Source organism: Vulpes lagopus, chromosome 5 (genome assembly GCF_018345385.1).
Source record: "Vulpes lagopus strain Blue_001 chromosome 5, ASM1834538v1, whole genome shotgun sequence".
NCBI lineage: Eukaryota > Metazoa > Chordata > Mammalia > Carnivora > Canidae > Vulpes > Vulpes lagopus.
In genome coordinates this window covers 36150423-36169184 of record NC_054828.1, presented here as the reverse complement: position 1 = coordinate 36169184, position 18762 = coordinate 36150423, and the positions used below count along the sequence as shown (strand labels likewise).

Below are 18762 nucleotides of genomic sequence, written 5' to 3'. Positions count from 1 at the left end.
GGTCTCCTGAGTCTTAGCCCAATGTGTTTCCCTGAGAGAATGAAAAATAAAAATAACAAACATCACACGAGATCATTTTGCAAGTCATATAGCTACAAACCTGATTTAAAAAGACACTTTTTTCCTTTATACCATTTATAATATTTCTGTCTCTTTCTTATTCCACAAACCTTAACTAGCCAAAATTTTCCTGGAATTGGGGTGTTGGGCATAATGATATTCTGGTTAATAAAAGAATTGATAAAAAGCTCATTTAACTCCTAGACACTCCTTTAAGATGCAGTAGTTACATTAATGATAATGTTGATAATAGCAACTGATTCCCCAGTATGACTATGTACACAATTGCGCGTTCAAGAGACATCTTCCTCATAGAATTATTAACTAGAGCCCCCTGAAACAAAAGAATTTAAGTAACTTCCACTATAAAGTGAATCGCTGAACACTGACCAGTTGTCTCCCTCAACACTTACTACAAGACAGCAAAATTGACCTTTTCACCACTCTTCACACATGGTCCACCTCTCACCTTCCCTGTCCACCTAAGCATTGAGGGATGGGGGAGGTAGGGGATAAAAGAGTCCCTGGGTCATAGGTACAATGAAAATGTACTTGTTCATGGATAAATGTGCTTCCTTTGCCCAACCTAACTGAGGGAAGAGACTACTCTAGAATCATGTGTAGAGCCTGATTATGCAAAAAAAAAAAAAAAAGGCTGGTATTTTGCATTTCTGATGCATGGCAGTGTAAGCATCAGATTTACTCATCTGCCCTGTGCCTTTTTGAGGAGCAGAGAAAGGAACTGGCAAGGTCAACAATAGGAGCATAGCCTACAACTCTCAACATTTGGTATAGCCAGGATACCCAAGAGTCTACGGATCAGACATTCCACTTAGGCTAGGGCTTGAGCCATCTGGCTCAGTAAGAAGGCCACTTGCTGAGCCAGAGGAGATATCTCTCTTTCTGTCTCTCTCTCTCCCTTCCTCCCTTCTTCCCTCTCTCTTTTCTCCTTCCCTCTCCTTCTGTTGTTCATGCTCTCTCACTAAAGCTCTTTCTCTCCTTTCAGCACCCCCAAGCCCCTCCTTCTTCTCCTTCTCTCTCTCCCTCTGTCTCTTGCTCTATCTCTCTCTCCCCCCCCTTTTAATATTTAGAAAATGCGGGAAGGACAAATCTTAAGGCAGATAGTAAGAAGATGCCTCGCACTATATCACATCCTTCCTCCCTGCCCACCCCCCCTAACTCAAGACTTCATCAAGATGAAGGATGAAATTTATATCAGATCTTAGGTTTAAGTTATAAATTAGCCTGAGTTTTTGATAACTAATAATGACCAGAAATTAAGCAATTCTGCCCAAGGTAATAAGAGATGGGGGGGGGGTGACTATTTTTGCATAAGTACATAACTAAATAAATATATGCCATGAGTTGTGACTCTTTAATAAACTCATTACACATAAATTATATTATTTAATCTTTACAACTACCCTGTCAGATAGGTCCTCCATTTACGGATAAGAAAACATTTTAATGCTTCCATTTACTAATTAGAAAACTGAGATTTTAAGGTGATCAGTTATTTATCCAAGTACTCACAGTGTGAGAGTGGAATTCAAACCCAGGAGAGTATGACTCCATAGCCCATGTTCCTATGGTCTAAAACTTCATGAACATTTTTCTCATTACTACCACTTCCATATATACTCATAGTCTGATCTCCATGCAGAAGCCAGATGTATCTTTTTAGAATATCCATCAAATCATCACTCCCCAGGCTACAATTCCCATTGTACATGGAATAAAATCTGAAAGTTTGATGAAGATCAAGAAGGTCCTACATGACCTAGCCCTAGATCCCATCCCATTCCTTGTTGCCCCTTGTTTCACTATGCTCAGTGCTCACTGAATTTTTCTCCATTCCTGAAATAAACCAAGTTTTGTTTTGTTTTGTTTTGTTTTTCTCATTTGGGAAGATGCACTTTTGAGTTCTCTGTGCTTAGAACACTCTTTGCCCAGATCTTCTGAGTGGCTCCTCAGCATCGAGGTTTAGTTTCAGTGTCATCTGCTGAGACAGCCCCCCTGGCCACCTATATCAGTCATTCTTGGTTTTGCTGGGCTTTTTTATGTGTTCAATGTCACTTGTCTAGGGTTATCTCTTCCTCATTAGTTAGATGAGAGTGGAAACCCTGAGGACCTTGTTTTCTGATGTATTCCTAAAACCTGGAATAGCACCTCCAAACTGTGGGCACTGTACATGTAGTGCCCACATATGTATATGTTATAAAATGAATGGTGCCTGAAAAAATAGTAATCTCTCTCTTGATTCCATTTTCAGTACCAGATGCATTACATGTGTGACTTTTGAGTTCAGTATTAGTGTCTTAAGATCAAAGATATGCTGTGGGTTACCACTATCCCTTCTCTTCCCCTAGTACACAGAGTGCTTGCTATCCTGCGATCCAAGTGATTCTAGTTTGTACTGATGTTAGTGTATGCTGACTAACTACATTGAATTAATTTAATAACAAGTTAGCAGTTTATTTTAAAACACACACATATACATACACAATAGAGTAAAACAAATTAAAAACCTTAGCCAACCCTCCTAAGAAGCAGGTTACATAAGTACATCCCTTCTCATCCCAGCTTAATTCTTCATCAACTTACCACATGTTTATTTACTCCTGTCTCTATTTAAGATACCAGGGATGCCAAGATAAGACAAATTTGCTGCTTTCTTTTAAGGAATTGTCATTCTGGTTTTAAATATAATAGACTGTATTTAGAAGTATAAATTTCCCTCATTGATAGATATTGTTGACTTTAACATGTTCTAAGTTCACTCAACTGTAATAAGTAGAAATATGACAACCCAGGCCCATTCATTTTAATTGAGTCAGATCACATCTAGAATAAATGATAGTTTGTTTTCAGTTTCGGTAGTGGAGGAACCAAGGTATTTCTAGAGAGACATAAATGCAGTGGCATGAACCTCATTAAATACATCCACTAATAAAGATGACTTGCTAGACTGTACCAGCAGATATACACCCCTTAGATTTATTCAGAAGAGTAGTTCTACGTTCCCAAACCTACAGAGGATCCTATTGTAAGACTGCCTAAAGGTGGAACACGTTGAGAATAAGAATTCAGAGATTACCTCTGATGATTTAATGGCTCGACTCTGCTGGGATGCATATTAAATAGATATTTGACATGTGTACACACTGATCAGATATCTCTGATTCTCTCCCCACCCCAGTCTTTGTTTTCCAACCAAAAGATTTAGATGTTTATCCTTTAAGAGAAGTGCCATAATATCAAAATATTTTGTCTTTAATACTTAACTCAGACATGACAGACATAAACCTCTTACAATCCTTAGAAGATATTCTAAATCACAGTAATCTAGAATTGTTTCCAACAGTACGACTCTTAGATTTTGATGTTCACTGGGATCACCTGGGGGAATCTCACTAAAATACAGATTCTGCATCAGTAGACTGTGGAGAGGTCCTGAGATTAACAGTTTTTATAACTCAGAGTGATGCCTGATGCTGTCCCTTAGATCGCACTTTGGGTAGCAGTTGTTGAGATCATAGTTTTTAGGCATTTCTACTTTAACCAACACTTTGCTCTTCCCTATGAAGTCCTCCTCCACTCTGCTTTTGTCTTCCAAGATGCCACGATTTAGGTCGATAAAAAATCATATTTCATAATGCAGAGCAGTTTGCAACATGACCAAAATATGTGGATCTCCTCAAATACAACTCTTTAAAGTTAGAGGCAGCCTTGCTTTGATTCTACAGAGGAAGTAACATATTATAAATTGGCCACTCTTTGGAGCATGCCTATATAGACAAGTTGTTCACTATATATTGCCCTGACCAAGTTGGTAATAAAGCAATTTTATACTTGAAATTATTTACTCCATGTCCATTTTATAAATAGGAAATTGTCTATATACATAGAATATCTGTAAATTTTCTCTGTATAATTGTATTCTTATAATTATATTATATAATTTACTTCTTTATTAGGTAATCATTAATTGGCACTTAAAGAAATCATAAATTCATGTAGAGATTATTTTTAAAGTCTATAATCACCAAGCTATATCTTTATTTTGATTATATTACTGATTTTGTCCAGGTTAAAATATGCTAGAGTCCAGTTGTCATAGATTCAGCTGTTGCAAGTTGAGCCTGAGACAGGCCCAGAAATTGCAATATTACACACCTGGTGAATGCCAGAGTATGTGTTTATTACTGTCCTGTGTATCATATTGATCCATGCAGAACTGATTGGTCATCAGCCCAGGCAGGCATAGAGTGGCTTTTGGTTCCCAGCACCTGCACTTACTTAATCAAATGCAAATCATCTACACAATAGGATTGGAAAATTGTTGTACAAGAGTTTTGGACTGTGTTATATTTTCTTTTGGAAAAAATAAGTTAAGTTAAGGTGTATGTAACTTATGGTCATGAATCAGAGACTCGTTTCATGGCAATGCCTGGGAAAGAAGGAAGACCATGAGACTAGACTCAGGATGGCAAGGGTTATATTTTGATTCTATGCCAATTAGTTATGTGAGCATAATTTTATCTGTTGGACCCTCACTCTCTTCATCTAATAAATAAAGGTCTTGTGCTGAATAATATCTAGATCTTCTTTAGCTTTCATATTAAATGACCTCAAGTATATAATTACTATGACTATGCCTCTTTTGGGACGGTTACCTGATAGGTGCTTGGCAACTTATTTCCAGATTGCTTGCTTTGAGATGTACCTAAAGTGAAATAAAATCTTGAGGGATGAATATTTATAAAGCATGATTTCTTGCTACAAATAATGGAAATTAGCCTCAGAATTTACATAGATTGAATCATATTTGAGAATTTTGGAATGATTCACAACACTGAATTAGGTAGAAAATGTAAGGAAAGAATGAACCACTCTCCCTTTATAGTAATGCTTTGGGCGCCTGGATGGCTCAGTTGGTTAAGTGTCTGACTCTTGTTTTGGGCTCAGGTCATGATCAGGGTCCTGATATCAGGGTTGTGAAATTGAGCCCCACATTGGGGCTTAAGATTCTCTTTCCCTAGGCCCCTCACCAGTTTGCACGTGCACACACTCTATATCTAAAAAAATAAATGAAGAAAAAATAAAGTAGTGCTATTTTTCCTTATAGTGATCAACTGATTGTTTTAATTTTTAACTGAGGATTGTGGCAAACAAAATGATGATATTTTCTGTTATGCTTCTTAGGGACAGGATTTAACCTTATGTGATTTTCAATAATCAGAATTTCCTTTTTCTGTTTTTCTAAACTTGCTTTATCTTTAAAGTCAGACAGCCAAGCTTATTATTTAATTTAATAATGTAAACCTCTAGTGCATACCTTTGTTTAGTCAAGGATGTTTTGGGCACAATATTCTTGTGTATTTGACTTGTAGAGTAGTAAAACAAATGCAGCAAGTCTCTCACTCAAATGTCTGGTTTTTTTTTTTTTAAGATTTTATTTATTTATTCATGACAGACACTGCGAGAAAGAGAGAAAGAGGCGGGAGAGAGAAAAAGAGAGAGAGAGAGAGAGAGAAAGAGAGAGGCAGAGACACAGGCAGAGGGAGACGCAGGCTCTGTGCAGGGAGCCCGACGTGGGACTGGATCCCGGGTCTCCAGGATCACACCCTGGGCTGAAAGCGGCGCTAAACCACTGGGCCACCGGGGCTGCCCAGTCTGGGTTTTTTAGTTTGTTTTTTTCGTATGTTGACTTTAGTTTCTATTTATGCTGAACACAATCTTGGAATCACATGACCATAATAAAACCTTAAAAACCTCTGTGATTTAGCATTGTGCATATGAAAAGCAAGACAATCAAGAACAATAATGTAGGCCAGTGTTCTTGGCATAGATAAAAGGCCTGACATTTCTTGTGTAAAAGGAGTCAGCATGAGTTCTCACTGCCCAAAGGCATCTTTGCCCCTCAAAGGTATGGTCATTCCCTTGCAGGTCCTTCACTTAGTAAAGAAGCTCATTGAACTTGAAAGATGTGGAAACATAGGGCCAAATTAATGAGATTTTTGCCCCATGCATAGGCTGTGTGAAATTGCTTTATCCTAAGAATCAATTTCTCTGTGAACTTGAAAGTCATTTCCCTCTCTTTGTCTAACATTCCTGTCTATGAAGTAGAAATTCTTGAAAAAGATCCATTTGTTCAGTCTAACCTTCAAAGACTGAATACCTTATCCCATATCCAATTAGTGGTTCAGTTATGTTTTAGTCCTTTTTGCTTTTTTGTGTATTTTTTTAAGATTTTATTTATTTATTCATGAGAGACGCAGAGAGAGAGAGAGGAAGAGACATAGGCAGAGAGAGAGAAGCAGGCTCCATGCTGGGAGCCCAATGTGGGACTCCATCCCAGGACTCTAGGATCGCACTCTAGGCCAAAGGCAGGTGCTTAATCACTGAGCCACCCAGGTATCTCTGGTTAAGTTCTTTTTATGATAAGAAATTTGTTTACTATCAAATGAAATTTTTCTACCTATGGATAATTCTCTTAGAAAATCTTCATTATATTGACACATATTATCCCATAATTTTTATGCTTTGATTCAGTTTACTTCCTGATGCCACAAGATGGAATTTCTCTTCTAAGGCATGTCTTTCCTGATATCTGAAGATGCTGTCATATATCCCTTAATTTTTTTTCTTTAGAGTGCTTCTATTAATTCCTAATATAATCTAGAAGCCTTTCATCATTTTAGCATGTATTGAAATACATTCTAGCTTGACCAAATTAGGAATATAACAGGTGTGTGTGGACCAGCACTAAAGTACCAAACCATGCCATCCCTCTTCTAAGCACTTGCATGAATATAATTCATGCTTACATGGACTTTTTTGAGTGTCTCCATCACACAGGTGATTTTCATCTTCTAAGTCGTCTAAAGGTTTTACTTTGTTTTTATCTGTAGTGTCTGGGAAGTCATGTTGCCTATATACTATTATTTGTTCATTTGGGTGGGTTTGGAACAGAAAATAGGACTCAAGTTTATTCCCATCAAATTTAACTTTGTCAGAGTCAACCCATTCAGTCAGCATAACAAGAATTTATAGAATTCCAAATTTTCCATCGAACTTTCCCTGAGAAAATTAGATAAGCAAAAACTATTTTTATCTAAGTTTATTGAAGGGATAAAAACTGAATGACATCCTATTCAATCTCTTTCAGCAATTGTGCAGCAACATTAAAACAAATTTATATATAATTTTAGCAAAATGATCCAATTTTTTAAGTTTATGTTTTTAATTGTCTCTTTTACCATCATAACATTTCTGTGATTATGAAAGAAACTACCTTTATCTTGACATTGATCTATCGATTAGAACCTTTAGAGTATGGTCCTTCAAATATTTATAATTATATCTATGCAGCCTGTATATTTCTTTTTAAATGTTGTGAGATTGCTCTGAAGAGCCAATGGCATTAAGGGAAATTAGTATGCATTGAAAAGTTTTTAAATGCTGCATAACTGATATTACTACTCTTGCTATTATTTTAGTTTTCACCAATAAAAGTAACATTAATAGGAGTACTATCTTGCTCACATCACCTGATTAATTGGGACAATGATACTATATCAGATGGATTTTTTCCTAATTATCCAGATTGTTTAAATTGGATTATTTAAATTATTTTATTAAAGTATAACAAATACAGGAATTGTACATAACATAATTTTACAGCTTTGTGATTTTTGCATTCTGAGCATATCCATAACCAAAACCTAGATCAAGAACAGAACATTACTAAGTGCACTAACTGTTCCAATTGAAAGACCTTTCCATTGAAAGAATGGAAAAAAAAAAATTATATGCTCTTACAAGCAACTAACTTTAGACTGAAAGACACCTGCAGATTGAAAGTGAGAGGATGGAGAAATATCTACTATGCAAATGGTGTCAAAAGAAAACCAGAGTAATAATACTTATATTGGGTAAAACAGTCTTTAAAACAAAGACTATAACACACAAAGAGGGACACTACATAACAATAAAGTGGACAATCCAACAAAAAGATATGACAATTGTAAATATTTATGTACCCAGCATGGGAGTACCCAAATACATAAAACAGTTAATAACAAGCACAGAGGAGCTGATCAATAATACGATAATAGCAGGGGACTTTACCACCCCACTTCCATCAGTGGACTGATCATCTAAACAGAACATCAACAAGGAAACAATGGCTCTGAATGACACACTGGAACAGATAGATTTAGCTTATATATTCAGAACATTCCATCCTAAAACACCAGAATACACATTCTTCTCAAATACACATGGAACATTCTCCAGAATAGATCACTTATTAGCCCACAAAACCAGCCTCAACAAATTCAAGAAGATCAAAGTCATACACTGCATCTTTTCTGACTACAATACTATAAACTAGAAGTCAACCACAAGAAAAAAAAAAACCTGGAAAGACCACAAATGCATGAATAGGTCAACCAAGATATTAAAGAAGAAATTTTAAAAGTACATGGAAACACATGAAAATGAAAACACAACAGTCCAAAAACTTTGGGATGCTTCAAAAGCAGTTCTAAGAGGGAAGTTTATAGCAATACAGGCCTACCTCAAGAACCAAAAAAACTCAAGTAAACCAAAAGGAACTAGAAAACGAACAACAGACAAAACCTAAAGCCAGCAGAAGGAAGGGAATAATAAACATTAGAACAGAAATAAATGATATTTAAATTTTAAAAATGCTAGAACAGATCAATGAAACCAAGGGCAGGTTCTTTGAATAAATTAATAAAATTGATAAACCTTAACTATACTTACCAAGAAAAAAAGAGAAATAACTCAAATAAAATCATAAGTGAGAGAGGAGAAATAACTGACACCACAGAAAAATAAAGGATTGCAAGAGAATATTACATGCCAACAAATTCGACAACCTAGAAGAAATGGATCAATTCCTAAAAACATATAAAGTACCAAAACTGAAACAAGAAGAAATAGAAAATTTGAACAGACCAATAACCAGCAAAGAAATTAAGACAATAATAAAAAATTCCCAACAAACAGAAGTCCAGGACCAGATAGCTTTTTATGTTAATTCTACCAAAATTTTAAAATATTTTATGTATTTATTCATGAGAGACACACACACACACAGAGGCAGAAACACAGGCAGAGGGAGAAGCAGGCTCCATGCAGGGAGCTCGACATGGGACTCAATCCCGGGTCTCCAGGATCACATCCTGGGCTGAAGGCTGGCTCCACTGAGCCACCCGGGCTGCCCTCTACCAAAATTTTAAAGAAGAGTTAATACCTATTGTTCTCAAACTATTCCAAAAAAAATAGAAATGGAAGCAAAACTTCAAAACTCATTCTATGAAGCCAGCATTACTCTGAACTAAAACAAGACACCAGACAGGATCCCTGATGAACATAGACACAAAAATTCTCAACAAAATACTAGCAAATCTAATTCAACAACACATTAAAAAATCATTTACCATGACCAAGTGGGATTTATTCCTAGGTTACAAGAGTGGTCCAACATTTGCAAATCAATCAATGTGATACATCACATTAGTAAGAGAAAGGATAAGAACCATATGATCATTTTAATAGAAACAGAAAAAGGAATTAACAAAGTTCAACATCCATTCGTGATAAAAATTCTCAACAAAATAGAGCTAGAGGAAACATACCTCAACATTACTGAGATCTATGAAAGCCCAGAGCTAACATCATCCTTAATTGAGAAAAAATGAGAGCTTTGCCCCTAAGTTCAGGAGTAAAATAGGGATGTCCACTCTCACCACTGTTGTTCAGCATAGTACTAGAAGTCCTAGCCACAGCAACCAGACAATAGAAAGAAATAAAAGAAATCCCAATCAGTAAGGAAGAAGTAAAACTCACTATTTGCAGATGATTTGATGCTATATAAAGAAGACCTGAAAGACCCCACCAAAAAACTGCTAGAACTGACTTTAGGAAAGTCACAGGATACATCAACATATGGAAATCTGTTGCATTTCTATACACCAATAATAAAACAGCAAAAAGAGAAATTAATAAAACAACTCCATTTAAGTTACGCCCAAAATAATAAGTTACCTTGGAATAAATCTAACCAAAGAAGTGAAAGACCTGTACTCTGAAAATGATAAAACACTGATGAAAGAAACGGAAAGCCATTCCTTGCTCATAGAGCAGGAGAACAATTATTGTTAAAATGTCTACACTACCCAAAGCAATCTACTCATTTAATGCAATCCCTATCAAAATATCAATATCATTTTTCACAGAACTAGAACAAACAATTCTAAAATCTGCATGGAATCACAAAAGACTCTGAATAGCCAAAGCAATCCTGTAAAAGCAAAGCAAAGCTGAAGGCATATAAATTCAAGTTATATTGCAAAGCTGTGGTGATCAAAACAGTATGGTACTGGCACAAAAATAGACAGATCAATGGTACAGAATAGAAAATCCTGAAATAAACCCACAATCATGTGGTCAATTAATCTTCCACAAAGCAAGAAAGATTATCTATTAGGGATAAGACAGTCTATTCAACAAATGGTGTTGGGAAAATTGGACAGCTGCATGCAAAAGAAAGAAATGGGACCACTTTCTTACACCACACACAAAAAGAAATGCAAAATGAATTAAAGACTTAGATGTGAGACAGGAAACCAATCAATATCCTAGAGGAGAACTCAGACAGTAACTTCTTTGACATTGGCCATAGCAACTTCTTTCTAGATATGTCTCCTGAGGCAAGGCCAACAAAAGCAAAAATAAATTATTGGGAGTACATCAAAATAAAAGTCTTCTGTGCAGTAAAGGAAACAATCAACAAAATTAAAAGGCAACCTATGGAATGGGAGAAGATTATTTCCAAATGACATATCTGACAAAGGGCTGGTATTCCAAATATATAAGTAATTTATTAAACTCAGCACTTAAAAACAAGATAATCCAATTTAGAAGTGGTCAGAAGGCCTGACATTTCTCCAAAGAAATCATCTAGATGGCTAAGAAACACATAAAAAGATGCTCAAAATCATTCGTCATCAGGGAAATGCAAACAAAACTACAATGAAATATCAACTCAGATCTGTCAAAATGGCTAAAATCAACAACACAAGAAACAACAGGTTTTGGAGAAGATATAGAGAAAATGGAACACTCTTGCACTGTTATGGGAATACAAACGGTGCAACCACTGTGGAAAACAAGATGGAGCTTCTCAAAAAGTTAAAGATAGAACTATCCTATGAGATAATAATCACTCTACTAGGTATTTACCCAAAGAACACAAGAACTAATTCAAGGGGATACGTATACCCCTATATTTATAGCAGCATTATTTACAATAGCAAGTGTCCATTGCTTGATGAATGGATAAAGAAAAAGTGGACATATATGCAGTGGAATATTATTCAGCCATAAAAAATAATAAAATCTTGCCATTTGCAAAGACATAGATGGAGCTAGCGAGTATAATGCTAAGTAAAATAACTCAGTCAGAGAGAGACAAATACCGTATGATTCATTCACATGTGAAATTTAAGAAACAAAACAAACCAGCAAAGAGAAAAAAAAATAAGAGACAGACAAAGCAAAAAATAGACTGTTAACCATAGAGAAGAAATTGATGGTTACCAGAGGGGAGCCTGTTGAAGGTATGGGTTACATAGGTGATAGAGATTAAGGAGTGCACTTATTGTGATGATGTATGGAACTGTCAAATCATTATATTGTATACCTGAAACTAATATGATACTCTAAGTTAACTAACTGGAATAAAAATAAAAACTTAAAAAAAAAAAAGAACAGAACACTACTAGCACTCCAGTGTCCTCACTAGTTCTCCCTTTGTCTAGCCATTATCTTGATTTACAAGACTAGAGAATAGTTTTGCTTGTTTTTAAAATTTTTATATAAATGGAATCATAAATACATTTTAAGTCTGGCTTCTTTCTATCTTTTCCTTCCTTCCTTTCTTCCTTCCTTCTTTCCTTAGAGATGTGGTTAGGCCCAGCAGAGAGGGACAGAGAATCCCAGGCAGGTTCCACACCCAGCATGGAGCCCAACATGGGGCTCAATCTCACAACCCTGAGATCATGACCTAAGCCAAAATCAAGAGTCAGATGTTGAATAACTAAGCCACCCAGACACCCCTGGCATTTTTCTTTTTTACTTAACCTTATTATTGTGAGATTTATCCTTTTTTTTTTTTATTTATCCATATTTGTAGTTGAAGATCATGTATTTTTATTATTGTTCCTTTGCATAACTATAACTCAAATTATTTATCCATCCCATTGATTGGCATTTCAGTAGTGTCCACATGAGGTTATTATGCAGAGTGCTGCTGCAAACATACTGTTATGTTATTCTGATAATCTTTTTATGAATTTTTGTTGGATGTATACTTATAAGTGGAATGGCAGGAAGATAAAGTATGCAGATATCCAGCTTTAAAAGTTATTATCATTTTTAAAAAGTAGTTCCCACCAGTAGTATATGAGGGTTCTAGTTGCTCCCTGTCCTTAACTATCACATGGTATATTTTGTCTCTTTCATTTTATTATTCATCATAGTGGAAGGTACTGATAATTTACTGTGGTTTTAAGTTTATTTCTCTGAAGACAAAGTTGAACATCTTTTCATATGGATATGCCATTATCATGGAGTGTATGTTCATATATTTTGCTTATTTTTTTTCTGTTGGATTGTCTAGTTTTTTTTTCTTATTGGTTTGTATAAGTTCTTTATGTATCCTGTATTATTTGTTGCCATATATGTTGCTGTAAATCTAATTTCTTTCTTTCTTTCTCAAATTGCTGCCTGTTTTCTTCCAAGAGTTTTATGGTTTCAGGTCTTACATTTAGGTTTTTAATCCATTTTGAGCTTATTTTAGTATAAGGTATAAGAAGGTAATATGGTTTCATTCTTTTTCATTTAGCTGTCCAGTTTTCCCAGCATCATTTGTTGAAGACATTTTTCCCCATTGTATATTCTTGCCTACTTTGTCATAGATTAGTTGACCTTGTAAGTGTAGGTTTTTTCCTGAGCTCTCTATCCTGTTCCATTGATCTATGTGTCTACTTTTGTGCCGGTACCATATTGTTTTGGATATTACAGGTTTGTAAGTATATCTTGAAATCTGGGATTGAAAAAAAAAAAAAAAAAGAAAGAAATCTGGGATTGTATTACCTCCAGCTTTCTTCTTCTTTCTCAAGATTACTTTGACTATTTGGGTTCTTCTCTGGGTCCATACAAATTTTAGTTTTATTTGTTTTAGTTCTGTGAAGTGTTGTTGGCATTTAATTTCTTTTCGGTGTTTATTGTTTTAGCACATATTGGAAATGCATAAGATATTTGGGAGTTGTATTTTTAAATGGAAATAAACCAGTTCTTTACATGTTCAACAGGAAAGCATAAATAATTATTCACTAGGCTGCTTCTTACTTGCATATGACATAGCACAAAACTTAATGACAAAGACTATACAGTAACAAAGAGTTGGAGGAAACAATCATCTTGCATTGTAAAAAATAGAATGATTTATGCATTTTTGTATAGGATACATATTTTTTATGAAAAAGAACATAGCAAAAATATGTTCCTTGCTTAGATTCATGTCTCATTTATGATTTTTTGAGGTAATGATACATTCTATGGTGATTTTTTTCCAAGACTTTTGTGGTTGCCTTTAATGCAATTTGAATTACCTAAATTTTAATTAAACAATACAAAAAGAAGGATATTTTCATTTTTAAGTAATAGAAACCTTATGGTGTTAAATGTCATCAACACTCATATAACTAACTTCAAAGCTTGCTGTCTAGTGAATTGCAAACTCTTTTTCCTATTTTTTTCCTTTGGTCTGCCACATAATCTGGCAAAGGAATCATTTATCAAGATGCATTGTGAATTATGCTGATTTGAAATGATATTAGGTCACTTGGATAAAATGCTACAGCCATTTGACTAAATCATACCTCTTTACACTCCCAAACTTTGTTATTTTTTTAGTTATTTAAAGGTAGTCAGAGGCTGAGTTCTATTCTGCTTCTGTTCCTGGAATGCTTTCTGAATTTGATATCATTTAAACTTTATGGGTCTTAAATTTTTTTCTCCAAATTTTTATTTAAACTACAGGTAGTTACCATATGGTGCAATATTAGTTTCAGATGGAGAATTTAGTGATTCATCACTTACATACAACACCTGGTGCTTATCACAGCAAGTGCCCTCCTTAACACCCATCAGCCAATTAACCTATCCCCATGCCCATCTCCCCTCCAATATCACTCAGTTTGTTCTCTACAGTTAAGGGTCTTTTTCTTGGCTCACTTTCTTAATAATATAAGTTAAAGGGCTGGGCCAGAGGAGGTCTCTAAAACTCTCTGTGGCTTAGCGACCTATTTTAAGTAGGGAATGAAATTCTGCAGGTATAATCTTCAGATAAGTGTATCTCACCATATATAATGTATGTATATGTATATGAACTAGATTTCACGTGACCACCTATCATCAAAGGATCAGATTAATGAGCAGAGAGACATGAATTGAAAGCAATTGGGAATGTTATTTCTATTGATTATGGCAGCCATTTTCTGAGGACTGAGACCTTTACACTATGAGAAATTCCCATGGGATTATATAATGTCAAATAATGTTTATTGCAGTGGGTCAATTTTCATGTCTTCAGCACTCTCATCAGCAGTAAGAATGACTTTTTATCCGGGCTTTCCAAACCTGAAATTTTTCTCTTTTATTTTCATTTTTTGCCAATTTCAGGGTTATGACATGGTATTTAACTATAATTTGGTTTTTGCCTTTCCCAGAAGACTCATAGGATTGAGCATCTTTTCGTTCATTCTATGAAATTACTGTGCTGTGCTTTTGCCAATTTTCCCCTTGTTCATCTTGTTTCATATTGATTTATTAAAGTGCTTTGCATACCCTGGATTGTAGTCCTTTTTAAATTAATATGGTATAAAAATATTTTCTCCCATTTTTTTTATTTAGATTCTCTCTTTGTGAAATATCATGAACAATAGATGTTCCTATTTTTAATATGGTTGAGTGTATTGATATTTTGCTAATACCTTCTATGCCTATTTAATAAGTCATTCTATCATTCAGTATCTTACGTTTTTAATCTTGCAAAAATTTTACAAATTTACATCAGCAACTTATATCCTTAGTGCATGGAGAATTGATTTTTGTAAGTGATGTAGAGATCCAGTTTTACTTTATTCCTATAGATAATCAGTTGTACCAGCGCCATTTATTGACTAATATATACTTTGCTCACTTAACTGCAATGCCTAACTTGATATAAATTGTTTTCATATAGGGTTAGGATTATTTTTAGTTTCATTATTTTTATCCCCTTTTTTTTCATTTTTCCTAATAGATTATCTTCATTACCATAATTTTCTAATAAATGTCCACCTATCCACAAGGAAGTCCCTTCATCTTCTTTCTCTGGCATAGCTTGGCTATTTTGGGCTCTTTATTTTTCCCAAAGAACTTGTAGAATCTGCTTTTTTTTTTAAGGTTTTGAGACACAGAGAGAGAGGCAGAGACATAGGCAGAAGGAGAAGAGGCTCCTCATAAGGAGCCTGATGCAGGACTTGATCCCCAAATCCACTTTTCACATTCATTGAAAAATTTCATATAGATTTGTAATGGAATTTTTTCAAATCTATAGATCTGTTTATATATGTTTAAAACACTGGCTATCACAGTACATAGAACCCTTCATTCTTTCTGAAATTCTTGTTAAACCTAGTACTTTTCTGAAGATTATTTTCATCTTTCAGTTTATACAATAATATTTACTAATATGATTTTTGTCACTTATAATCTTTATAATGCTCATATGGTTTTCCTATCTTCCTGCATTACCCAGGACTTGAAGTATAGTACATTGATACTAGGCATCCTTGTTCTAACCTTAAAGCTAATATTCTAGATTTTGCAATAAAGTTGACATATGCTGTTTGTTTTAGATTATATATTACATTTATTAAACAAGAAGGAAGGCATCTACCATAAGTACCCCCCAATGCATTAGTAAGTAGGCAAGCTAGTATCTTATTTCATATTTTGACCTACTTTTTTGCCCTGCCCTCTCAGTATATATAGTTAGAAATATTTAGTTGTGTTAGCTCCCAATATCAAGCCACTTGCTTATTGAATTGACTGGGGAAGTAGACACCTGGGCTATAAACTTTCAGAGACAGGAATCAGGTCAGTTTTGGCCACTCCATTTTCCCTAAAGACTAGTACTGGGCTTAACACTTGGGAAGTGCCAATATTTTGACTGCATGAATGGGAGGAACCCTCTACTTTCGCTTGCTTGTCCTAGGATTCTGCCTTAGAATGTGATGGGTTTGTCTTGACCACCTATCATCACTAGTAACTTACTAGTAGGCAGTGACTGTTCTTCAAGCGCTCGCTCCCTTGTGAAAATCCTGAGGACTCACTTTTTAACTTCGTGCCATGCCTAGGCTACTGGTAGCCACTTGTAGCACAGTATGCATCCAGAGAATCAGGTCATCAAGCACTGGTGAGCTGAAATCTTGATTTGAGCTCTGATTCAAGGATGTGAGTTATTTCACTATCAAATGAAACAGCCCTGAGTTAAAAACCTATTGCCAAGGGTAAGCTCCCTTTTGGCATGAACCCTCCAATGAACATGGTAGAGATGCTATATTATTGGTAAAACAGATTACAATTCTCCAGTATCACTTATAATTCTGTGTTTATAGTTTATCAGAAGCTGATTCTAGACCAAACTGTCTCATTTTTCTTGGCATAAAAGCATCATTGCCTAGGAAGTTGAGGAAGCTTTTGGCTTACGTTCATCCCATGGTTAAACTCACTTAATCAGGGGGGAGAAGACTACTCTTTCCAAATACCCATATTTTGGGTTGATTGGTATGACATCCTATAGGATCCACATTGTTACTCATAAATATGGTAAAAACAGATATATAGAAAATGTTGAGACTTAATTTACATGCTATCCCCATGATGATGTGCTGGAATTTTTACCAGTCTCATAAAAGCCAGCACTACCATCTGCTGGGTAAGATCAGGGAATGAATCAACAATCCAGCAGACTCCATTAAGCTTGCTATCATTTCTTCCTCCATCTAGAGAGGAATCAAAAAAAAAAAAAATGCACATGCTCTATAGATCTATTTGCTCCCAGACCAAATTCTATGTTTTTTTTCTTTGCTTTCTCCTTACCAGATAATTTGCTATGGTCTCTCAGTGATGAAAATATTTGGCTCTTCACTGAGAAAATCTTTGAATATAAATGTCTCACTGAAAATTAAAATAACGCCTCAGTTGGATGGAGAGAATGTTGCAAACACATTGGAACCCATTGTTGCCAGCAGAGTAGAACCATCCAATATGCATTTATGGTACCTGATTCATGCCCTGGAGATATCACAGAGCTACTCGCTCTGATCAGAGCTCTTGCAATGATACTTAAAAATTAATTGAATTTTCAAGAATGTCAGCTTTAGCTATTGCAGCTGATGGTCCAATAGCTGAGGAGGTTTATTAAAAATATGCTGCCACCTACAGTACCTTTTGACTCTGTTTGACAGGGCACTTGTCATGAATGTTAATTAGACAGAGTTAATTTTGGGGGCTGATTAATTTTGTTTCTGTTAAGGTCTGCTGATGTACATAGTATATTTCTTTACTTATGCACATATGTATCTGTTTCCCTCTAGGAAAAGAAGAATATATTGCGACTTTCAAGGGATCTGAATACTTCTGCTACGACTTGTCTCAAAACCCCATTCAAAGCAGCAGCGATGAAATAACTCTGTCCTTTAAAACTCTTCAGAGGAATGGACTGATGCTTCACACCGGGAAATCAGCTGATTATGTCAATCTTGCCCTGAAAAATGGAGCTGTCTCTCTGGTCATTAATTTGGGATCAGGGGCCTTTGAAGCACTAGTGGAGCCCGTGAATGGAAAATTTAATGATAATGCCTGGCATGATGTGAAAGTCACCAGGAATCTGCGTCAGGTAACAGCGCAGTGGATAAGAGAGTTACTGGCTTTGTTTCTCACTACAGCTGTGTGTGTGGTACTTGAAAATCCTAACAACATAATATAGGGCTCCTCAAAGTCGCTTACAAATTAGCTTTTTCTTCTTCTGAGATGAATCTTCCTGCCATACTTGAGCAGGGGCATATCTAGAAAGTTCTGGGGGCCCAAAGGCTATTTTGATACAGCGACATATGACAATTTCCCCGAGGGCTGCAAGGATATCCCTGCGACCTGCCCTTCCTGTGATGTGTGTGGTTTTGTTGTGGTTTCTTTTGGTTTGGTTTTTTTGTTTGTTTGTTTTGGTTTGTTTTTTTTGTTGTTGTTTTACTTTTTGTTTGTTTGATTTTAAATTAGAGTTTTCATGGTGATCATTTGGAAGCATGCACATTGGGGTCATTAAATCACAGTTCCTTTTTTGTAGTAAAAAAAAAAATCAGTGTGTTTGTGATTTGGGATTGTATCAATCCCTACTCCCTCCCCACCCCCCACCTCTGAAATAGGAACAAGAAAAGCCCCTGAGACAGAAATAATGATTTGGGGGGCCTATACATCTCCTAAAGAGTCTGTTTATGAAGTCATTTTTTTAATTTTTAGCACAGATACTTTAAATCCCAAATGACTCTGGAGAAACCA

At 35.4% G+C, this 18762-nt stretch overlaps 1 protein-coding gene across 27 annotated transcripts in view; it reads left to right on the top strand.

Moving 5' to 3' along the window:
- Window positions 1–18762, top strand: part of NRXN1 (neurexin 1) — a 1110010-nt gene that overhangs the window by 392029 nt on the left and 699219 nt on the right. For all 27 annotated transcript variants that reach the window (XM_041755312.1, XM_041755311.1, XM_041755321.1 and 24 more), the window contains one exon: window positions 17805–18106. In XM_041755312.1, coding sequence (XP_041611246.1) covers window positions 17805–18106 — 302 coding nt within the window. The remainder of the gene's footprint in view (window positions 1–17804; window positions 18107–18762) is intronic.